Below are 25,386 nucleotides of genomic sequence, written 5' to 3'. Positions count from 1 at the left end.
CGTATTAAACAGTATTCTATTTTTTTCTATATTTGGAGTGTACTAGCACTTATTCTTGAATTCCCCGAAAATATAACACCATAGTTTATTATTGAAGAAACTTTAGTATAAGGACATGACAGCTTCCTTGCACATACTGCCTTGCAGTCTACGGAATGCAAAGCACAGTGAGCTCCGTTTAGTATTAAAATATTTTATTCCATGTTAAATTTTATTAACATATACCCCTAGGAATTAAACAAATTTTGATTAACATAATTGTGATGAGTTTATAGTTCTTGGTATAAGTTTATTTCTTTGGCCCAGGAATCTAAGTTTGACAATTCTAGTTCTTACTAAATTCATAGTTAGTTTATTTATTTTTAGCCACCTGATAATTTTCATCAACGTCTTTGTAGTGAGCCTACCTGCTTGATCTGCTGAGTGTCCACTAACAAGAAGGTTTATATCATCAGCATATAATGTTGATTTGACAAGGCTAAGTTGTTAACCAAATCACTAATGTATACAACAAACAAAAGAGCACCTATTATTGACCCTTGTGGTACTTCTTATGTCACTTTTAGTATAGATAATTTGAACGTTTCTGCCATTTACCTCTTTACAGATGCCAACAGTTCCACTACGTTCAGATAAACAGGACTTTATCCAATTGTATACCACACCTCTGATGCCATTAGAATACAATTTTTTAACAATTCCATGGTTTATAGAATCGAACGCCTTAGACAACAAAACTACCAATTACATGCTTTCTTTTATTTATATCCTTTGCTATATCAGAAATTAAATTAAACATTCCAGTGTTGATTGACTTCTGGCTTTAAAAGCCGTGGTGAATTGTTGATATAATATTTAAAATGAGAAAGTTATTTACTCGCACTGTCATTGGTAACTCAAATATTTTAGAAAAGCATAAATATATAAAACTGAAACAGGACGATAGTTAATTAACTCCAACTTATTTCTCTTTATGTGTACAAGTGTAACGCTAGCTAACTTAAACCGCGTAGGAAAATTCCTCTCAAAATGAATGATTAATTATATGACAGAGTTCACAGGGAATAAGAGGAAAACATTGCTTTATAACCATCTGAAGAGCTGGTGCTTTTTAAGCGTTTTATTATTTGTAAGATTTCCTCCTTTGTAGCTGATTTCAGAAAAAATGATGTAGGTATTCCGTTTTGTAGCTTACAGTCATTTTCCTGATGAGCTATTTTGATAAGGTTAAATGTTTCTAAAGTTCAGAAGTACTTATTAAAATGATTTGAAATCTTATTTGGGTCATATATTACTTGAGAATCAATTCATATTTCAATTCTTGTTATTACTTTCCACATCATACCTTTGATTAACTTCCACATAGCTTTAATTTTATTTCTCGCTACTAAGATGTAATTAGTACTGTACAAAAGCTTTGCCGTTTTTATCACGCTTTTATATGTCTTGTTATAGTTATATATTACATATTCAGTAATTTGAGTCGTTACATCTTTACAAGTTTTTAGTTTCGTGATAGTTCAAGTAGTTTGAGTTTAGAAGTCCTAATTCCAGTAGTAACCCATGGTTTCCCCATCCTAACTTTATTGTAGTTATTTTTGGGAAACGCAGTATTAAAGTAAAAGAGAAAGTTATCTAGAGTACAGTGAAATTTAACATTTGTGTCATCAATTTCATAGATTTCGCGCCAGTTTTCTTGTGCTGGCAAGTGTAGAAATTAATTAACATTAAATTTTGAGAAACATCTTTTTCTTATAGTTTTGATTGAAAAGATGCGAATATTTCAGATGTGTGTATTTGTTTTTTTATTGCATCATGGTCATAAAAGACTGGCTTAAATATGTTCACAGAATTAAATGACTCTATGTATTGTTTACTTATTATTAGCTTGTCCAACGCAGATTTACGTCTAATTGGTTCCATGATTAGGGGCTCCAGCACAAACATATTTTGACATTTTTCTTTTCTTTTGATTAAACCAGCCAGTCAATGTTGTTGTCTCCACAAATTATTATCCTACTATATTTATTATATAGAAACTCAAGAGCAGTTTCAAAATTCTTAAAAGATACATTGATATCTCCGGACAACGATCTATAGATTGAAATTATACACATGTTTTAATAGAATTGAAAATGAAATGAAATACTTGAGTTTTACGTCCTACTGTTATGCCGGTTAGGCTAAAGGAGACGGTGATGATGAGTGATGAATTAAATGGTGGAATGAAGAGTGGGAGGAAACGGGAAAACCCCGAGAAAACCCACGCACACGGTGTTTGTCCACCACAAAGTTAACTTGGTGGGGATTGGGATCAAACCCAAGACCCCAAGCACCAGAGGTGAACGCTCTACCACTGAGCCACCGCGGCCCCCCTGTTTTAATTGATATAGCTACTGTTTCAAAAGCGATTCAACAACAAATTTTCCTACATCTATTTCCTTAAATCCTATACGGTCACCTACTAATATACACAAACCGCCATGTTGCCTACTTGCGCGTGAATAATGTGTAGATAGTTGATAATTATTTAAGAGCACCATATTCATCTGATTATCAGATAACCAGTGTTCACTAATGCACATGTCATGCATATCTTTAAGATTCTCTTCATGTAATACATCAAAAATGAATTTTACATTTATTACACTATAGCGCTTGTTACCACTATTAGTTAAGTACGTGCAATTACTTGGAGTTGCATCAAAAATCTGTTATCGTCATACTTCTTAGGAATCTTTCTTGTTCTATGCAATTTTTGCTGTGTTGTACTAAATGGTCCGTTTTGTTATCTACCACTTCTGGATCCTTGTTACCATATGTCAACATCTGGTCGTGGGTCTTTCTCACTTCTGATTTCACCGTGACTTGTATTATCTGGCCCTTGTATTAATGATATTCGACCAATTTCGTGTTCACTTTCAGTTTTCAAAAATACACATGGTTCCTTGTTATTTCTTATATGTTAGTTTTCTATTAATTGCAACAATTTATCGCCACCACACTTTGCTCCTTCATTTTTAGCTCCGCCGTAAGTTGAATTGTGTTCCCTTTGTTCAAGCGAAATTTGATTACCTTCACGATTGCTCCCATTTCACCCTATCACTATTACTGATGCACTTCCATAATTTGTAGATATTAACGTACTATTATAACTTAGGTATTAACGTACACTATGAGCACATATCGTAAAACTGCACCTTATCAGTCATTACATTCAAAAGGCTTACTCAATTTTCGATTTTATATGTTGCTAGGTTTGCATGTACAATGGAATTTACTTTGTAAACAATGGGATGTACTCAAGACGGAGGTGCAGCAAATATGACCGAATAGCAGATGCGTTTAGAGCACCGAGAAATCACCCAAAATAAGTGTATTCTCTCACTCTCACTTCTAAGAGCTTCGACAATTTCTATAATGTTTTGGATGGTGTAGACACTATGCTTGTCTCTTTTATGGAGAGCAACATCGTAGTTATTTTTGCAATGAGTTCTGTTTCTTTCAATTACGTAAGTTATAGTGTGTGCGCAGATAAATGATAGATTCACTCCCTGCGTTGTAGACATCCCAGAATTCTGAAAATTTCGGTGTTCTTTATATTCGAGTCCACCTTATGTGTTATAACCTAAAGTAGAGCCTATTTTCTATTGGTTTTCCGCAGCGTACAAAGGGTAGATGGCTTCTAGATTTTTTCTTTCCATTTTTTTGACTTACGTGGAGAGACTGTTTTGAGATAATATTCGATAAATACCTATATGCTTTTGGCACTTTTGCTATAATAATCGACTTTATGCCATTGTGGGCGTCCGTCTATCTTCCCTGAAGCCCTCGTTCAGTATATTACCCTGTTTTAGGCGTATGTTCCCTTCACGGTCTGGTCGCCTTCATTTCCGTGGGGTTTCTCCTCAGCACATGTCTATACCATCTGAACCTCGACTCCCGAGCTTTCATTCCCACTTTCGTAACTTTTCATGATATCTTAATTCATTCGTTCTTGTTTCGATCCTGTCTGTTACCTACACATCCAAGTCAATATTTTCATTTCTACAATTCCTATTCTAGTTACCAAGCTATATTCCTCTTGCTGAATACCACTGCTTTCATTGAGTATATCATAGTTGGTCTCACTACAGTTTCAAATACTTTTACGTTGAAACTGTTTGGGATTTTTTTTTTTTTTTCATCTCTGACAAATATACAATAGGAAGCTGTGTTGATTAGCTTGATTCTACAGCATTTTTAATGTAAATGCTTGTTCATTTAAGTTTTGTGCGAGTAGTATATACAGGTAATTCATTTGTGGATTATAATGTTAAATTTGGAAAGAAATGTTATGTAATGCTTCAATATTGTACTTCCTCCCCTTCTTACAATAAAAGAGAATTAAAAAAAAAAACATTTTTCTCCTTCAAATCAGCATAGAAAATGTACCTTTGGCTGCATAACAAAATGCTGCTCATCTCTTGCCAGACTTTAACGAATACAATCCATGATATTTATTGTTTTTCGTATACTATACTGAATTTGCTCTGTCGTGCTTTCAGGGCTTTTTTCATTATGGTCGACTTGCTACTTTTATATGGAAAGCTTCAGCTAGTATATAGTGTTGTTCATGTTTTATTCAGTTCGCTATTGGTATTCTCATAAATATATTTTGTGTTTGGATACAGTGATTGTTAAAGCAGTACAGATGAATCCAAACTAAACGTTTTAATAATTATATTTCTCTTACTGAGTGCGTATTAGTTCTTGCATTTGATTCACTGTATCAGGTTCAGCACACACAGCAGACAGATATGGAATTTTAATTTTTTTGAATTTTAGGTAGAATTATTAAAACTTAAAATTTTCATTTGTAGTCTATTCGCTAAAGGTGACAACTGATAGATAGAGTGATTTCATACGAAACAATTGGTACAATAAAATGTTTAATCGAACATGTGAATTAAAAAAACAAAATTGCGTAACAATGTTTATTTTTCGTTATCAGCATTCGAAATTTAGCTTTGTTTACTACATTACTACATTGTTTACTACATATTATTGTGTTGTAGTAGATCGGTTTTATTATTGACGATCGTAAATTCCCGTAATTTGCAATAAGTTAAAATTATTGTTTTCTGAAATATAGTTGCACTGTCCAACAACCAGGATGTAAAAGTTGATGAAATAAGTACTCATACATAAATCTGTAGACGCTGCTTCAACCACATTCGTAAGTTTTTTCACTTGTGTGTGTATGCTGTTGGATATTGCTTAATTAGTTGTGTTAGGAAATGTAGGAAAGCATATTTAATATGTTAGTATCAGTTTACTTGAAAACAATAATCATTTTCAACAGCTTACTTATCTTTCATTAAATGTCTTTCATCGTGTCATTATTTGCTTCTGTAACACATAATGTCCAATAATATTTCTTTTAATGTTTTCAGAATTATTTGCTTTATCAAATACTGAGTGATCATTGCAAATACACAAGTTCGTTCAGTTTAGAGTATAATGGCTTCCAGTAGTTTCAATACTGCTTGGATCAAAATTGAAATGGAAACAGATACCAAGTCTATTGAAAGCCACAATTATGAACTAGATAATAGAAAGACAAATGATTTGGAGGAGAAGGATCCTTTTGCAGCATGTTCCGTCTCATATCTGAATTTTATTAAGCAAGGAGACGATAGAGCAGATCAAAAGAATGACATTAAGCAGTCCATTAAAGAAGAAATTTTGAAGTCTAATTTTACAATCAATGTGAAAGCTGATGAGGATAGTACAGAGGTTGCAGAAGCAACTAGTAATGTTCCTAGCAACACTGGTGATCACAACAAGAAATATGCTCAAGGAAATGATGTTCGAGAAGTCGGTAACAATTCTCAGGGACCGAGGTACGTTTATATTTCTTTAGATCTATGTGCGTGTATTTTTTGAACAATTGCAAAACTTTATTGACTATCGTTTATGCGTTTACTATAAATTAGACTAATGATATTACAAGTGGATAAATACAGGTATACTTTTTCACTGCATACCTAATGATAATTTGTTAGACCGACATTCAAATCTTTAACAGCAGATATATGAATTAGATAGTGAAATGGTGACCCGAATAATAAATTTGACAATAGATTTGCTACTGAGATGTCTGGTGTTCTGTTGACATGTTTTGAATAGAAATCAAATATAATGTAGTATCATATGTAGCCGATTATTCCTCTGTGACCTTCATACGTATATACTGTGTATTTCAGATGTAAAGCATCACGGGCAATAGCCAATGGTGCGCGATATTCCGCGTGGTTCTACAATTCTTTTTAGTACGATACGTCAAAACCGCTTTGGGTTAAGCATACAATATTGCGTCTAACGCAACCGTAATCACAGTACGCATCATCATTTTATATTATTTTGTTGCATCTCACTTTTGAACAGTTAATTACAAAGTGTGTTATTTTTTGGGCGGGTTCTGAGATTATTTGAAAATAACAAACGAGCGTATGACTTACTCGTCGTGATTTCTGGTACACTTGAACAACAAACAGTGAACTCTGCCCCTTTGTTCGGCTGATGTGTCGGGACTTGGGAATAACGAAATAACTCCAAACCATCATAGATGAAACTACCAAATAAGATCAATACTCATTATATATTTACTTAGATCTATTCAAAGAAATGAATATCTTCTTACTGGCAATGAGAGGGATAACGTGCCCTCGCCAAGTATAGTGTAGTTTTTACTGCACTAGATACAGCTAATGCAGCATATGAATGTCGAAATCTTTGACATCCTCATTGTTGCTTGGAACGTTTTGGAAGAATTATAACGCATCTGTGTTTGTACGTGCAACTTGTCGTGTAGTTGCACCTTTCAGCATTTATTACGTAACTCATAGATAAATAGTGATAACTTCTAATAATGCCTCATAAGTAGAAATTTCGCTACTGAAGGTTTCTTTCGTATGATCTTTTTTAAGGATCTTCGTCTTCTAAAAGTTTCGTTTCATCCTAATGCTCAAGATAACGAGCCTCCTGTGATCAAAGTAAAAGCGTCCTCAGAAATTGTTTGTTATTTATATCCACTGATGACTTATTCGGAATATCTATATCCGAAACTAATCTTGCATACTAATATGAGTATGTAAAAGTTCATGTTTTTAAATTAATATGATAAGAATATTAAAATCTGTCACAATAAAATAATTAATATTACTGTTTGTGTCTAAAGCAAAATTACACAAACCGAAATTTCGAGCAGCAAAAACTGTAAGTGCGAATTAACTTGCACGCAAAAAATGCTTTTGTAGATGTTTATGAAATATAAACAGAGGGGAAACGGTGTGTCGTTTGTATTCACGAGTACCACAACATACCAAAATAAAAAAAAGAAATTCAAAACCATAAAAATTACGAATTAAACGCAGTTGTGGCATTATTTGTGGACAAATTGGATGTTAATAGTCAGGCTAGCTAGCAATGTATCGTTCTGAAAAAAAAAAAAAAAAACGCATTGATACTCCCGTGTTTAAACGATACCAGAATATGTTCAGACGAGTTTTACATAAGTTCATAAAACAGCAAAAATGTTAGAGAATGATACTTACATTGGGAAAGCTTCCAATAAAATGAAAGCTACATGGCAAATTATTCGGAAAGAATCTGGGGAACGATAACCCTCCTCTAAGATAACTAGCGTTTCTTGTGAAAATAAAATTATTAAAAATCCGACTGAAATTGCAAATGCTTTTAACGATTACTTCACGAATGAAGTGGAAAAGCTTATCACTAATAACGTGAACAATAAACTATCTAGCAAACAATACGTTAGTAGACATAATGATATTTTCGAAAAATCATTGTTCTTGCACCCAGTAACTAGTCAGGAAATCTTAAATACTACACTGAAAATGACAAATAAGAGTTCTTCAGGATATGATGAAGTTCCTGATAAAATTCTAAAGCAATGCTCTTATGAAAGTGCTGATATCTTATGCTTCATAGTAAATAACTCATTTAGTAGTGGCGTTTTTTCCTGAGGCATTGAAGCTAGCAGTTGTTAAGCCCTTATATAAAAGTGGCAAGAAAGATCTTACCTCGAACTATAGACCAATATCATGTCTGTTTACCTTCTCTAAACTTTTTGAAAAACTTATGTATATAAGACTAGCTAGCTTTCTAGATAATTTTAACTTAATATCTCCTGCTCAAAATGGCTTTAGATCAAATAAGTCTACTGAAACTGCTCTTTACTCCTTTCTCTATTCTGCTTTAAATTCAATAAACGCTAAGAAATATACAACCGGCATATTTCTTGATCTTAGCAAAGCTTTCGACATAATTGATCATCAAATTTTACTTAAAAAATGGCAAGATTATGGTATTACGGGAAATGCTTATGAGTGGTTTAAATCGTATATATCCAACAGAAGGCAAACTGTTGAAATTAACTGCCAAACTCGAGACACTCAGGGAGTAAGCAAATGTTATTCAGATACCAAAGAGTTAAAATTTGGAGTTCCTCAAGGTTTCATCTTAGGCCCTATTCTATTTTTGATATATATAAATGATTTGTCACAATGTTTAGATTCTGCTAAAATTGTTCTGTATGCTGACGATACAAATATATTAGTAACTGGAGAAACTTACGTTGAGTTATGTAATGCAGTAGATTCCACCATGTCTGCCGTCAGTGACTGGATGGATAGAAATAAACTGATACTAAACACAACAAAGTCTTCGTGCATGCGCTTTCATGTTGCAAAAACGAGATAAGAAAACGCCCTTGTGTAACAATTAACGGCGAAACGTTGAATTACGTCTCGGATATCAAATTTCTTGGTCTTTGGGTGTCAGATACATTAGATTGGAAAATTCACATTAAAAAAATATCTAGTAAATTGGCTCAAACCTGTTATATGTTAAAGCTTTTACGAAATAGTGTCAGTCAACGTGTTCTGCTCACAACTTATTTTGGACTTTTTCATTCTAAATTGAAATATGGTATTATATTCTGGGGATCTACTGCACTGCTAAATTCCATATTCGTTTTACAAAAGAGAGCTTTAAGGTTTATGACCGGAAGTAAACCTCGAACTTCTTGTAAACTTTTATTTAAATTTCTTGAAATCTTACCTCTTCCATGTTTATATATATATATATGAACTTCTAAAATTTGTAAGAAAAGATATACAGATAGATACAAGCAGCTTCCGGTTGAACTCAGATATTCATATGCATAATACAAGACAAGCGTCTGACCTTCATGTAGAGTCCTCACGTAGAGTCGTACCTACTCGAGCACTGTTTCTATTCTGTAGAAGAATATCTCGCCTGTAGTAAATAATGTTTAAAGTATATATATTTTGTATATCTATAATGTAAGGTTTTATTAACTGTTATGTTGTTTTATATCGCTGTATGTAAATTAGAATAATGAAAAATTGTACTTTTTTTTTTTTTTTACATAAATTCACACTATTTTAATATTGCATGTAGATTTAAATCTACATATGTACACATTCAGTGTTCTTATGACGTGTCCAACTCATACGTTCACGTTGTGAACAATTTGTATGAAAAAGGATGAAAATAAATACAATACAATACAATACAATGCAAACATCTTCGGCAGTGATAATGGCGTGTCGTAAAGGTAAAAAACTTTCGTTACGTTATGAGATTGCGGTGTAATAAGGCAACATTGACAGTAATAGACGGTAGCAATACATGTGGCTGGCAACCAGCTATCATACAGATAGACACCTCCAAATGAACCATAAGTTTCCAATTCATAACACTAATATTATCTTCACCGGCCCACGAATTATGCTTAAAAATATCTGCAAAAATAGGTCTTCCTGATTTACACTTCACTTGCACTTGTTGTTCATAACTTTTTATCATCCAAATTTCCAATAACAGGACACTCTATGGAACCAAAAAACACACCTGTATTGATCACTAAATATACCTGATTACGAAATGCAACAGAATTGCAGTTGTTCATTATATCCAAATATTATCAAATATACATTACTAATTCGAATGTCCCATTGCAATTTATTACAGTACTTGGTTATACACACACACACACATACACACACATATATATATATATATATATATATATATATATATATATATATACTTATATGCCAATTACTGTACCATAACCCGAAATTTGTAATATATTTTGTAAACAAAGTGCTTATAGTTATCTAATAATTTTATTTCTTTTCCTTTCAAATCAAATATTAAGTTGAAAACACAAGTTCAGATATCAGTAACTACTGACTTAATTCTTAAGTGTTAAAACAGATATTCTTTTGTTTAGGCATCAAAATACTAATGGATATTATTCACTTAGAATAATTCTAGAAAAATGACACTGTTCCCACTGTTGGAGCCTACCATTTTACGCGACAAGATCCATGTAGATAAATTTGATTCTTTTTTGGGTAAATTCTTATGAAACCAAGAATTAAAACCGACTTTACGTTTTGAAAGTTAAAGTTTAGTCCTTTTCTCGTTGCTGGATTTCGTTAGATGTTACTTTACACCTTGTCGTTCTTTTCAGTGGCGTCTTTGGAATTTTTACGTCCAATTTTGTAGGTAGCGCGTATACGTTCAGGGCTGCTTACTCTGCGTTTTATACAAGAGAATAAATTTATTGTCTTATTAAGCTAAGTAACGTGGTGAGTCATAAACGGAGAGGTTTAAGTACCTTTTTCAATGGTTCGTATCGCCGTTTTTCTACATCTGCTTAGCATAGTTGGAAGTCCGTTCTAAATACAAATGTCATAAAAAAATAATAAATTTTTCTCTTAAGTTAGTCAGTTTTCTACTTGTGGTTAATTTTAAATGTTTTCTTCATTGTTTGTTCGTGTTTACGTCCGTAAGATATATATATATATATATATATAAAATAAAACAGTAGATAATGGAGATATTGAAGTAAGGGATTTTATAATTTCTTGGCACAGTAGCTATATTTTTATAAATCATTTTTTTTTTATTTAAATGAAAGGGTTTGTCCCAGCAGTAATATGTCGGAATATTTTGCAGTGTTTATTGAAATTGACCGAAGTCATAGTAAATCGTTCAAGACTTGGACATTAGACCCAGGCGTTGACAATGAATTCAACGGCTGGGGTACTCTGGAGTAGAAGCCAATGGAAAAGAACCTCTTTTTTCGCTTGTTTTCTGAGACCTGAAAGAGAACTTACGTACAATGGTCTTTCCTATCTCCGAAGTTCATGAGGTATAATCCCCCCTTTCTGATCTCCGGGAGTGATAAGTAGACGTGAGATTAAAAGAAGAATAAGACAAATAAAAAAGAGATGCAATGAATAGCAAAAGCTTTGCATAGGGCCATGGGAAGTAGGCGATAGGGAGAGAAGTTAGAAAATCTTGAGGAGGAAATAAAACAAAAATAATCTGGATTAGGTGGAAAATTATAAAGTTAGATGGGAAGGTAATGCGGAGTTGAAGAGCGAAGCCTATAGAATATTTCATCGGATAATGAAAGGGGCAAACATAATGGTGTTGGAATAATTGATGATAAGGTCTTAAAAGATAAAGTGTTGAAAGTAGAATTGGTTGATGATGCAGTTACGATTTTTAAACTTAAAGAAAAAGGGACGAATTTACTGATGACACACAGAAGTGCGCAGAGAGACTTCGGATGCAAGGCAAGAAGTAGTGCAAAATCATGAAAAAATAGAATAAATTCTGAACAGGCAGAGGACAGCTGTATGCATAATTGTAATGGGAGTATTCAGTGGAATTATGGGAGAAGAACGGGTAAGAAAGTTGTAGGCAAATGTGTTGTACGTAATAAAAATAAAAAGGGAGAGGGACTTGTCAATTACAATAGACAGTATTCACTAATTGGGAACCCTTGATTCAATTGCTCCAAGAGAAAAAGATATACTATGTTGAGATTCTAGACTAATATTAAAATAGCTCAAAGTGCGCAAATTCGTACCAAGCCTAATTTTTTCTCTAATGATAGCTTTATGCTGCCCAAAGTTAATATTCAATTTAAAAGTTAAAGCGGAAGCAAAAATAGGCTAAAAGATGTTGAACACTGTGAAGCTGAATGATGAAAAAGTAAATTTTTTCGTTCAAAAATTTAAAGAAAATTAACCAAGGAGAACTGCAAAAAACAAACGATGAGAGCATATTGAACTTTACGTTCTGCAGGCTGCAGAAGAAGTAGTATGTTACTACGAACTTAAAGCGGTTAAGAATACATGACTTACTGAAACCGAACGAAGATAGGACGTAGAAGCAAATTGGTACAAAAGACAGCAGAAAGATGTAGTGGAAGTTAAAGAATCCAACGAAGGGAAACAATCCAAACGATAAAAGCCGTTCACAATAGAGAATGCGTGTACATAGAAGAATTAGGTTTGGGAAATATGATTAAATGTATAAGAAATTGAACTCTTTAGAACTTCGGAGTAAACAAGGAGGTTTCGCTATGGCAGTGGAACATAGACGTGATCACTGATAGAAATAGCGTTTTAGGCACCTTGAAAGAATATGTTTAGGACTTATACGAGAATTGGGATAGAGCATGTGGACTGTATATTGAAGTAGGAAATGAAGTGTGCGAAGATGATAAGGGCTATAGTATTATTTGGAATGAATTTAACAAAGCTACATCCGAGATTGGGAATGAAAAGGGAACAGGGACACACAATATACTATTCGATAACAAGAAAAATTGCTTCACTTCTTTAATAAAATATATTAAACACGAGAGTGGCTAAAAGATTTCGTAAATATGATTGTGACCCTGATGACTAAGAAATGGATCAGACATTGATGATTATAGTTATTAACCTGATATTGCATGTAGCAAATATTATGCTTCGAAAACTGAACAGAAGGTTCTATGGAAGAATTAATGATAAAATCGAGAAAAAAACATTTTTGAATTCAGAGATGTAAGGGCACAAAATATTGAATCGGATTATTAAGAGTATTCAGTGAAAAGTTGATGAAAAAAGAGGAAGAGGTGCATGGTGTACTACTAGGGTGCAGCGTTTTACCACTTTTTTCTCGGAATGAAATGTAATACCTGGCAAAAGTGGCCAATCCACATGGAAATTTCAGGTATAGATTTGTTTTCAAATCAGATAATATCTTCTGTGAGAACTATTGCCTCAAAGTTTCAAAATTTACTTGAAAATTACAAAAAATACCAAAGTTGTTCATTAATTTTAGTTATGTTAAAGTAAACATATTTTTGGTTAAATACATGTCAGTTGCTATGAAAACTGACATTCAAGTATAAAAATGCCAGTGATATGCCCTTGGGGGGATTAGGGGTGCCTTTTCTGGGGCTAGAAAAGGGGGCAAATTCAGTACAGTTAAGCGGTTGTGCAGTGCCTCGCTCACCTGCCAATATAGACTGGCCAAGTGACCCAGAACCCAGCATGTAGAGGTGGCTGCACCTAGGGCTCCTCTGCTAGGCCTATCCAATCAACCAACCATATGTTGTGCCGGATGAACTGATCCGATTAGTCACTGTCAGGAAAAGTTGTCACAAATTGGGACTTTGACTGAAATTTAGACGCAGCTTGCCTAGAAAGTAAGGTTGACCTGATTATTCCGCCTCTAGCATCACTGGCACATAATCGGGAGGCTTGTTCAGTGACAAATTCACTATCCGTTCTACTACCACCGTGTGGCACGGATGGACGGTGAAGGACCATTCTGGCACAGTGTTGTCAGGAAGTGAAAGTTTGACCATGAGCTGTTTGTTTGGTACCGTCCATAGAACATATTGGTAGTACAGTTATTGAAACATCAGTGCTTTCCCAAAAGACCATTGCAGTGTAATCGTTTGCCTCAAAATTCAGTTTGGGAATGATGTTATATCTAATGGAGTTATGGAGATTCCCTGCTTCGTATTCTCGAGCACTAAGAATCTTATGTAATGCATCTTGTCGGACAGCAAGTTGACCATCAGTCATCATGGCGAGAAGAAATTTTCTGGGAGTGCAAAGAATGCATTAGTCTGAATGGATGAACGGATTACAGCCTAGTATTCCCTTGGTAAGTATCTAGACCTTGAATGGCCTCAAAGACGTGAGAGGACCATCAGCAATGGAAGACTATGTTCTGATACGGCATTGCATAACCACACAGACTCTAAGTATGAATGTCGCAATTTCTATTAATTTCTTGATAGATTTTTTGTTGCAATATACAATGTTAAAAATTCTTTTTGCACTAGTCAACCAGCTAGCTTTGTTTAGTTTGCCAGGGAACATAGAAACAATGTCTTCCGGGCATGTTCTGGAGCCAACGGCTTAAGATATCTGGAACAAGCGTCTCAGGTCTTTACTGAGTTTTCTGTGCTCTTCTGGACTATGATGAGGTAAGTCACATTTTATTGGTTTGAATAGCAACACTGAAAGCTTTTTCAGTTAGATAGTTTTGAAACTATGGGACGTGTGTAAGAATAGGGGCTTGAATAAGCGCCGTGAATATGCGTGAAGAGAGCTCGGAACAGCAGTTCATTAAAATGCAAGAGACAAATAGCCCATTGCATTTGTTTTCCTGTTAGTTCCTCTAATTTTCGAAGAACATCTCCATTCCAAGCATGTTAGTGTATGTTCCATCACACCCAAGAACCTCAACTTTATCAAAGCCAACTCTGAGTTGGTTCATGATGTATTCGAAAATAGCTCTGGTCTCGTCATGTGCAGAGCCAGAGGATGGTGTCACGTGACCAACGTATTGAGAGTTACGTTCAGCCACAAGTGATGAGTGCTCTTCTCTAACGATGCCTGTGTATGTTTTAGTGTCATCCCTTCTATTATCAAAGTATAGGATTTTAATGGGATCATTTCTAGAGTTTTCTTTTAAATTCCGAGCAAGTTTAAGTTTCGCACGCCTTATTTTGTTCCTGTCTACAGTTAAAGCAGATGTTATGTCACTAGATTTTTGAGAAGTTATAATTCCAGCCTTTGAAGCTGCCTGAAGCACAGTTGTTATATGTGCCGCAGCCCTCTCGCTTACATTGTATCTCTGAGCAATCATAACAGTGTCAGTCAAATCTACGAAAGTCGTTCGTAAAGTAATGCATCCTTTTTTTTATGGAAACTAATGGAGATACATAACTAACAACAGCACAGCTAAACCGAGCAATATTTCAGCTACAGACTCATTTTTCCACATAGTTCTCACCATTTGTTATGCACTTTTGCCAACGATGAACCAGAGCCTGCATGTCGCGCTTGTAAAAATCGGCATTTCATGGACTGTCTTCTGGATTCCGGCTCGTAGTGATAACACCACCTATAATCTCCAGTGACGATGCTATCCAAACAATTATCACGTTCGTCTTCATATTGGTCCAGCAGGTCCCGAAGGAAAAGGCAAGGACGAAAAATGTTGTAGAAACGCTTAATTGTACTGAATTTACCCTCTTTTCCGGCCCCAGAGGAGGCACCCCTATACCCCCCAAGCGCATATAACTGGCATTTTGAGATTGGAATGTCAGTTTTCATAGCATCTGGCATGTATAAATCCAAAAATATGTTTACTTTAACATAACAAAAAATGAACAATTTTGGTATTTTTTGCAATTTTCATTGAAATTTTGAAACTCTGAGGCAATAGTTCTCACAGAAGATATTATCTGATTAAAAAAAAAATCTATAGCTGAAATGTCCATGTGGATTGGCCACTTTTGACTGATAATTATTGCTGGAAGTTCTAAAGGAGGTTGGGTAGGTACGGAAAGATCAAAGATTTAAAAAAAAACTATATACCATCCAACAAGTATATAACAAAATACGGAAGGAAATCACAACCAAGAGTGCAATTGAAAGAACAGTTTGAGAGGGATGCTTTTTCTTGCAAACATTATTTAATATTTTTCTAGTAGAAGTATGGAAAAACCTAAATAATGAAGACGGCATTTCTGTAGAAGGTTAAATGATTAGATGTTTGCAGTTTGCAGATGATACGGCGCTTTTTATGGTGATGATACGGGATCAGAAAAAGAAATCAGTAAGATGTTATAAATCTTGAGAAAGAACAGTGAAAAATATGAAAATTTTAGAAAAAAACAAAAGGTATGATAATTAGAAGGAAACGGTCGGTGTCAGATATAGAAGTGAAATTTGAACTGCTGACTAGTTTTCAATACGTGAATAGTATTATTAGTGAATATGGGAAGTTCGAACGTGCATTCAGATCAATAACAGGAATGGCTAATGAAGTCCCTAGAAGGAATAAATGTATTTTGTGGAACATTGAATAAAGAATTCGATGTAGAATCGATGAAGAAAGAATCGTCTCATACGATGTTTCGTGTAGATTTTTTAACGTATAAGGCAGAAACATGGACATTACTTAAAAGTGATAAACACAACTTGAAGCATTTGAAATGTTGGTGACGAGAAGAATGAAGAGAATTAGCTGGTTCGGCAAATAACATATGAGAGGATGTTAGAAATGTGCGAAAAAATAGCATTAGATATTATTGAGAAAAGCAAGAGATACTGGTTGAAACTTTCACTAAGAAGGACCTGTATTTTGACGGTTGTGCTAGAAGGTATGGCAACAGGAAGAAACGAAAGAGGAAAGGATACTACGACTAACGGACGGTAATAGAACAAAAATTATACCTGCAGATGAACAGGATGGCGGAAGTCCGTTGAGCATGAAAAGTTCAACTTGCGTCAAGTGATACCAGAATACCTATGATGATGGTTGAATTCTTTCGGTTTATCATTATTTGCACTATTAATAAGGCCATTCTGTCATTTTGTGTCAGAAAAGGACAATGGTTTTAACGTCTATTATCGACTAAATATTCTATCGTGCTTTATTCTTAAGTATTTAACCTTATATTTTAATATCCTCTCTTGATTCACTTAGAGCTCCCCGGTGGCTAAGCGGTTAGTGAACGCGCCTGTGGCCTGAGAGACCTGGGTTCGATTCCCGACGGAAACTCACGTGGTTCGGATTCCACGTTAATCAGAAGGTCCATGTCTCATATAGCTCGGAGGAAACAAGCTATCGTAATATTGTTGACCCGTATGCGTATCTCGTCTATAGGTTTGAATTTTGATATGCCTATGCCATTCTAGAATACCAGACTACCTAAAGGATAATGCTAGACAATATTCCCGTGTGCATTGGGTAATTCCATCTTTTTCACATGAATAAGGCCAGTATCAATCTAATCGGAGAACCAAACACAAGCCTATTCCTCGGTCCAGGCTTGATGTTACACCGCCAAAAATGGTGCCGTCGACGTACAGGTATTTTCGGAATGCAGCAAAATATCTGGAGGGCATACAGACCATCTCAATGTACTGTAAATCTTTATATTGAGCTAGTTACAATACCTTTAGATGTGTTTGGAATTTAATCATTGTTTGACTACTTTTCTTTCTTGCATCTTTTACAATATCAGTTGTGTGACGGTGACGGTAACGTTGGAAGCTATTACTGGTTAAAATATGAACAGATTTTTAATAACCTCCCGTGATCCGGAATTTCGGTAGCAGGAGCGCACGCTCCGAAAACAAAGTGTATCGAGAAATAGTGATCTCAAATGGAATATGAATATCAATATTAATACTAGAATACTTTTGAGTCGTAATCGACAACTTACCATTCAAGCCTTCAATATAAATCTCACCACCGATGATATTCGCAACGTTATCAGACGTAGCGTAGACTGTTCACTGAGATGATGCAAGCAGCTTCGACCCAGATCTTTCAGAATATACTTGCGTAAACTTATTAAAAACCATATGCACTTATTTGCAATATTTGTTCTTACAATACCACATTCTACCACAAAATTGTATTCATATACACAACTGGTAATGCGCACTCCAAATGAACAATATTTTGACATAAACAGTCGCTTCAATAATGATTTGACAACGACACTGACTTTAATTATTGATACCGTTCAACGTGAAACTGAGATTGACAAGTACTCAAAAGAGACAAGATATACAGAACAATGAAACATACAAAATACTATAAACAACAATAATAATAATACATGCAATAAGGTTTCTCTACTATACTTATATAAGTCCTTTCAGAATAAATGAAAATCCAGACAACAATAACAAATTATATTATCTCATATGTCTAGAAAGAATTGTTATAGAGAAGCTTGATCTCTTATTTATTTTTATATTTATTATTTATTTATTTTATTCATTTTTTTACTGATGCACTGAACTATTATATTATACTTGCCACTTCGGTATAATTGTTTCTACCTTCAGTTCTGTCTTTGCCTGAACAGATGACTCACTAGTGTAATACTAATTTCCATACAAAGTGACTAACTAAATGACACTTGGTGGTCGTGACAGGCAAACTTTTATCTGAGCTGAATTCAATTTATTATTGATGTTTCAAACATTCTTCACAGATAAATATGTTAATTAGCACAGTTTTCAGAAATAATACAGTACTGTAACGATGTTACAATACTACCGTAGTTGTCAGATATCTTTTTGCCATAAATTGAAGTTATGCTATTATATAGGCCTATATCGAATATAGATTGGTTTTGATTCAAGCGCTTTTTATGGATGTTTGTTTCAAACTTGAGCTTAAGACTGAAAAAATTCAACACAAAGTAATGCGTTCGTATTGTGCGCTCACTATATACATAACGTTATAGATTTACTGATCCTATAGAGTGTATACAAGTTTTTAGCTTGCACTAATATTGACTGACGCAAGAAACTTAATTATATTTAATCCTAGTAGCGCTGATATGCAGTATCCACCAAAATAGATTAGGTTATGAGTAAAGTATATAAAATAAATATCATTATATCGCTTTAGGTAAATACTTAATCAATATTTTAGATTTACTTCTTATATGCACGTATGTTTCTACTTTTATATCAAAAGAAATCTATAAAGTTACGAGTGCAAAGCATGTGTTATTTTGTCGTATACGTGTACGTATATCTCTTGCTTGAAAATTTTTCGTTGACGTTAGTACGTGAATTCACATTAAATTCAATTGCTTATCTTTTCTTCCTATGATGCATGCAAACAAAGTATATAATCCAAGTATTCTATTCTTTTATTATATTATTCTATTCTAACGCTTCTTATAACATAGTATAATCACTTAATTTAAAAATTATTCTTCATTTACGACTTTGCTGGATCTTTCTTCTATTCTTTTCTTCCTGCCTACCTTCCTCCTCTTGTTTTCACAATGCTGCTCCTGGTCATGTGTTATCAATGTTGCCAGTAAGTTTAGACAGCTAAGGTGGAGTTCAGAAAGTTACTGAGCGGAGCGCTGTCACACCGCTCGAAAAGAGCGAGACGCAAAATTCGCAAAAACAACTGGTTCACAAATGCTTATGGCGCGACGTGTCCTGTCACAGTTGCATCTTGCTGTAGTTGACCATGGTTATCGATGACTTCTCTTTACCACAGCATTACCTTTGTTTCGCAATGCTCTGTCATTCATTTGAGACATTGCTGTAGGTAATACCGAACTCCTGTACCACACATACCACTTCGTACCTGTATTAGTATCTCGACGATTCGTTGTATGAAGTCATTTAAATGTTGTGTACGGGAGATAATGTGATAAACACTATCTAAATGCACGTTAATAACTCTCTGACTAGCAATGTGTCGTCCCTTTCGTTCAAGTAAATTATTCTGTGAAACAGTGTCATTCAACGCGAATGTTATGCTGATATGGTATAGAACGCCTTTCTCCTTGTGTAAGTGTGGGTGGACAATGGTAATTTGCTGTCGGGCTTTCATATATTTCCATTGACAATATAATATTTTAGGTTATTTTATCTATCTTGTTCTTAAGTTTGAACATCAGCTCCTTTCTTTCACAGTTTTCTTTGTCTCTTTCTTTCTTTCTTTGTTTTACCTTAAATTTTATATTTGCTGACTACTCGTTTCATATTTCGGTACAATATTACTCAGTTCTGCTTCAGGATTCATTGCATAGCTTTGATCTTATCAATGTGAGTATTTTATAAAGCAGTAAATACTATCACTTTCTTTCATAATAAATGTGACTCACATTTGTTGTTATTAGATAATTTATCATAGGGCACATATAGTATTAGTTCTTTTATCTCTGTCCTTCCATTGATTAATATATTCAAATGTTGGTTAAGTACTTTGATTTTTGCATATTTATTGTTATTTATATTTCGTTCCTTATTTTGTCAAATATCAACTCACAATCAGCACATTTCTCTGACTTGATTTTAAAAATCGAAATCTATTTGATGCTTTTTAGGTCAACTATGTTAATGAACTTCATCTATTTTCGTAAGTATTCATTACGGTAAATGACAAAAGTCATACCTTTTGATACTTTGAATTTCGTCCTGTACCCAAAATAGTGCATTCCATCACTCCTTTGATATTTTATATTCTGATACCAGCATGAAATTTTGCACAAGATATCCTTAACTTGTTCCTAGTTCAAAAACCGTCGAGACACAATTCGTACCCTCCTCCGCGCAGAGGATGAAAAAAGGAAAATTTTCTTAAGCGCGCAAAGACTCCACATTAAAGCATACCTTTCGGGCGATATACTTACCCACCTATACTTACGATATAAGGATGGTTGTGACCTTAATTTTTTTAATAAATTAGCTAACTTCTGGTATACATTTTATCACCTCGACTACACAAAAAGAAAGATTCGAAAGAATTTAAAATTTTCAAAATTTTGTCTTCCACCGCTGTAATAAAAAGGAAAAAATCGCCAAAGTGGTTTACAAGTTTTGTTAGGGGCCCAAATTGTAGATAATCAGCGAAATAACAAATATTGCAATTATCTTAACACCCTCGCCATTTTAGGAGGGGTAGGGCAACATTTATTTCTCAACGCCATGTTCGTCAGCGCCGGAATTGAGAAAAATAGTTTCTGAAGTATTTCTGTTGATGTTTAAGCTTTCACAGCTTTTTATGGAATGTAACTTATTGCGCAATAAAAATTCATTTGGAGTGTACTTGTTCTCTATTTATAAGTTGTAATTAAAATTATTGACAGTAATTAGAAAGTAAATGTGGTAGCAATGTCACCATTCCGTCGTTAAGTAGCTAAGTACAATTTGCAACATGCATTTGCTTCTTTTCGTAAGTCCTAACTTAAAGCGATTTCGCTGATTTGGTTATTCCAGTTTCCACTGTAAACAATGCCAAATTGTATTTTTTTTATTACAGAATGCACAAATAACATCCCTTCAATAGGTCTGTCCTTTACATACATATCGCAAGAAGCGGTTCCTTTTTCTTTGGCCTCCGGAGCGGACTTCTCTGCTTCTTCTCAACACCTGATTTTATGCACACCTGCAGAGAGCACATTTTCTTCAAAAGGACTCCATGGTGTTCAAATTAATTAACTAAATCACTTAGAGGCTTCTGGAACTTTTTCCGAATAAGTTTGTGTTCTCTGTCTGTCATCCAGTTCATTTGCATATCTATTCTGTGAGTACAGGCCTTCAATTTATTTTAGTATGTGGTTTGCAGTTGGTCCAGCATCCACCCACTTCAAATGTGTAGATGGAGATTCAAGAATATTTACTGCACCTGCTACTCCCATTATTTCTTTATTTTGCTCATGTAGTTGGTCACCATATAGTACGGAAAATTTTCGGCTTGTTTTTGACTTACAAAATTTCCTTTCTTAAATTCAGCATGATTGTTTACCTGGTTACTTTCTAGCTCATTCAATGCTTTTTAAAAACTGGTAACAATCTTCCATATTTCAAATGGTCTAACCCATGGACAAAGTTTCCCAAGAATTCTTTTGTAAATAACAGTTTGCCTCGCATATACTTCGTATCAAAGAAAGCAGTAGAACTTTAAGTTGTTCTGGACTGCTAAAGAAAGGAAACAGACCTACCTTCAGCTTTTGAATACCACTCTTCGAAACTACCACTGCCATCTTTCTGCGAAAATAAGGAGCTCTTGTATGCATATATTCCCAAATGTGCAATGAAATTGCTGTTACTTGGTACGATTCACGCGCTCATTTGACATGAGCACAAGTAAGAAAGAGCTCAGGTCTCCAAGTAATTGCCACATTTGAATCGACTATTATCTCTGTCCAGCCAGATCCTATTAGCCATGACCCTATGATCATTGTTACAGCCATTTCTATGTGCAGCCGCCCCATCATCACTACCAACATATCTTCTCCTAATAGTCCTGGGAATTTCCTTGGAGGCAATTTACCAATGACATATATTGGTGATCACTAGATAGAACAAACGTTTTCATAAAGATGTAAATGTTCAAAAATGGAGAAAATCAAACGAATACAGTGAGCTGCAAGAGGGGGAGATTGGGCATATTCTCCTAATATTGGTAGTTGAACTTGATTACAGCTAGGCTCAAGTGGATTTGATAACATTTTTGAGCTAAATGATGTCCATAATAGTTTATCTTTTCGGCGAAATATTGTATTTATTGGTTATAACTTCGCAGATTTTCAGCCACAGGTTTACTATTATTTAATATCCTTCAGATTCTTTAGCTGATCATATCGCTGTATTAAGATGCATATCGCAATACTTTATATTCATAACCAAAGAAAGTACAGTAGTGTAAGCAACAAGTAGGTGATGTTCAACTTTATCTGACCATTGTGACTCTTCAATTTTAAGATGGCTTTTCTGTCGTAGTAGAGTATTGGAATGTATAATGGTAATACTTGTGCTATGAAACGAGGATCAAGATGTATTTGACGAAATTTTATGATCAACATTGTATATGATAGCCGTGGTTAATCTATTTGGATGCAGTGGTGCTGCAATCACATTGCCTATGGAAGCAACCTTTGTCACGATAGAAATAACTTTCTGAACTCTGTTAAATGATACAGTTAATCCAAGAAAACGTAGCTCATCAATAACTCTTATTTCTCTTGTCTGAAAATACAGTCCAACATACAGAGGTAAATGCGTTTCACGATCAACTATATACCCTACATTTGTATCTTTCTGTCTTTTGCATTTCACTGAATTGAACCTATTTAGTTGAGCTATAGATCAAAGAGACTTAATCTCTGACTTTGTTGATTTTTCAGAAACTCGCTAGCCTTCCATTATCATCCTCAAAAGTAAAAGAAGAGATTTTGAAACATTTTTCTGGCACAATAATATAGGTTATTTCAGTGATTAGAATTTGAGCCCCGTTCCGCGTAAAGTTTCAAGGGTATTTTTGTAAGTAGTCCCTGTGACGGTATGTCCCTTTAGTATACCTTCATGCAAAGCAATTCCTTACCTGTGTCAGAAAACAGTTGCCATAACATTCCAGCTGATTTCTTTGCCCTGAGTTTTTCTTGGAGTTGGTGACGCCTAATGCTTCCACAGCATGACTCTCGTTTAAGTTCTGGTTCATACCAGTGAGCCCATTTTTCGTCCCTTGACGCTACATGCTGGTAGAAGTAGTTATCTCCTTCCATAATATCAAAATTTTCCTGACACATTTGGACCCGCGTTAGCTTCTGAAGAACGTTCAAATTGTAAAGAACCCATTTGGAACACACCTTTGTAAGCCGAAAGTGTTGGTGTAGAATATCCCAAACACCATGAATAGCAATCCTTACATCCTCCGCAATTTATCTAATCTTTTTCGTCGATCGTACGTTACCAATTTTTCTACAATTTCCAGGACTTCAGGTGAAGTTTCAGTTTTTCGTCCAAAATTTTAGACTCATGTTCGACATTTGTTTTCCCACAGTTACAGGTTGACGGCCATGAGTACCAATAATTGTGTTTACATTATTTGCCACTGTTGCCGTAAGCAATCAAATTTGATACTCGCCAGTTGTTTTTTTTTTAAGTGTGGGCCTATATCGGTACTCAATTCCATGTCTCTTATCATTTATTTGGATAGAGTGAAAATTACTCTTCAAAACGGTAGCTTTAGCGATGAAATATCTTTATCTTTAAGAAAGTTATTGCATTTTAGATATAAGAGATTTCTTTCCGTATATTACTGATCGAATTGGGGATTATGATGCGGATATCTGCATCCTCAGTTTCGTTGTCCACAGAATTGCAAAAAAGCATATTTTGGTGAAATGATGATCTAATTATGCTTGAGTACCATCTTTGCTGCTCATGGAAACCGATATAAAAATTTGCTTTTCTCTGATTAGTACCAAATTTGGTATTCGGGCATGATTGCCCCATCAACTTCCATATCCACCCAAAAAATACATTTCCAGGGACGGACAAAAGGTAATTTGTCCCTCCCACATGGATATAAAAAATACTGCTGATTTTATGCAATTTCTCCCTAGCGCCTCCGTGGGGATTCATTCTTTGGCTGGATATACAAATGGATGACGTTATTATGCCCGAGTACCAAACTTTGTACTTATCGAAAAAGAGCAAATTTTTACTTCGGTTGCCAGGAATACGAAGGATGGTACTCTAGCACAATTACATCTTCAACTTACATACCTCACCAAAGTCTGCATTTTTGGCAACTTTGTGGTCAAACGAAACTGATTATGTAAAACAAAGTAACGTGGCCTCGGAAATAATGCGCACGATAATGCCTTCGTAGTCATTCTACTGAATGAGCTTATACATCGCGTTATCTCTCGATCCGACTGTGCATCATCACCATATACTTCCACCAAGTTTTGATAAATTTTGTTGACACAGACGCCCTTACGAAAGGAAAAACGAATTTAGTCGAGTTGATCTTAGTTTAGCGTCTCTTTCAACAACGACGCTATTTGAGACGTGGACCTACTGAGTAACGTGCAATCCGAAACACATGAGGTCCCGCCGGGAATAAAAGAAAAACCGCTTCGCATGTATCTGTGTAAATTGGTGCTTCCATTATTTTGCTCGGGGCCGCGGTGGCTCAGTGGTAGAGCGTTCACCTCTGGTGCATGGGGTCTCGGGTTCAAACCCTGCTCCCGCCAAGTGAACTTTGTGGTGGACAAACACCGTGTGCGTGGGTTTTCTCGAGGTTCTCCCGTTTCCTCCCACTTTCTTCATTCCACCATTTTATTCATTTCTCATAATCACCGTCTCCTTTAGCCTAACCGGCATAACCGCGGAACGTAAAACTCAAAGATTTCATTTTTTTTCCATTGTTTTGCTCAACTTGTGCACTTGTGGAGGCCCTGGTGACCCGGCCACTTGACATTTTTCCCTTCAATTCATGTCTATATTTTTAAATATACTTCTCCTTTATGGACAGGATGCTTCCATTCACCTAAAAAAGAAAATAGAGGTGATTAGACATGACTTTCCCAAAATTTCTCGTATGAATTTTACTGCGAAAAGGTCTCCCCTGCTCCCAGGTTCAGATTAAAGGGAAGAGATTAAATTTTTTAAGGCTGTTTTCTTGTATATA

The 25,386-nt window shown here is 34.9% G+C and overlaps 2 protein-coding genes across 3 annotated transcripts in view; one reads left to right on the top strand and one right to left on the bottom strand.

Annotated features, from left to right (window-relative positions):
- Positions 1-25,386, top strand: part of LOC145671407 (uncharacterized) — a 35,779-nt gene that overhangs the window by 8,977 nt on the left and 1,416 nt on the right. For both annotated transcript variants that reach the window (XM_081740560.1, XM_081740559.1), the window contains exon 2: positions 5,436-5,885. In XM_081740560.1, the coding sequence (XP_081596686.1) occupies positions 5,503-5,885 (383 nt within the window). In that variant the 5' untranslated portion in view covers positions 5,436-5,502. The remainder of the gene's footprint in view (positions 1-5,435; positions 5,886-25,386) is intronic.
- The window catches only part of LOC145671408 (uncharacterized), a 107,154-nt gene continuing 91,896 nt past the window's right edge, over positions 10,129-25,386 (bottom strand). Inside the window, exon 3 of the mRNA XM_081740567.1 lies at positions 10,129-25,245. Within this exon, the coding sequence (XP_081596693.1) occupies positions 25,242-25,245 (4 nt within the window). The 3' untranslated portion in view covers positions 10,129-25,241. The remainder of the gene's footprint in view (positions 25,246-25,386) is intronic.

This window comes from Thermobia domestica, chromosome 15, assembly GCF_964235325.1.
Source record: "Thermobia domestica chromosome 15, izTheDome1.hap1.1, whole genome shotgun sequence".
In the NCBI taxonomy this organism is placed as follows: domain Eukaryota; kingdom Metazoa; phylum Arthropoda; class Insecta; order Zygentoma; family Lepismatidae; genus Thermobia; species Thermobia domestica.
Note: the sequence above shows the minus strand (reverse complement) of the source record. Positions and strands in the feature narration are given on the sequence as shown.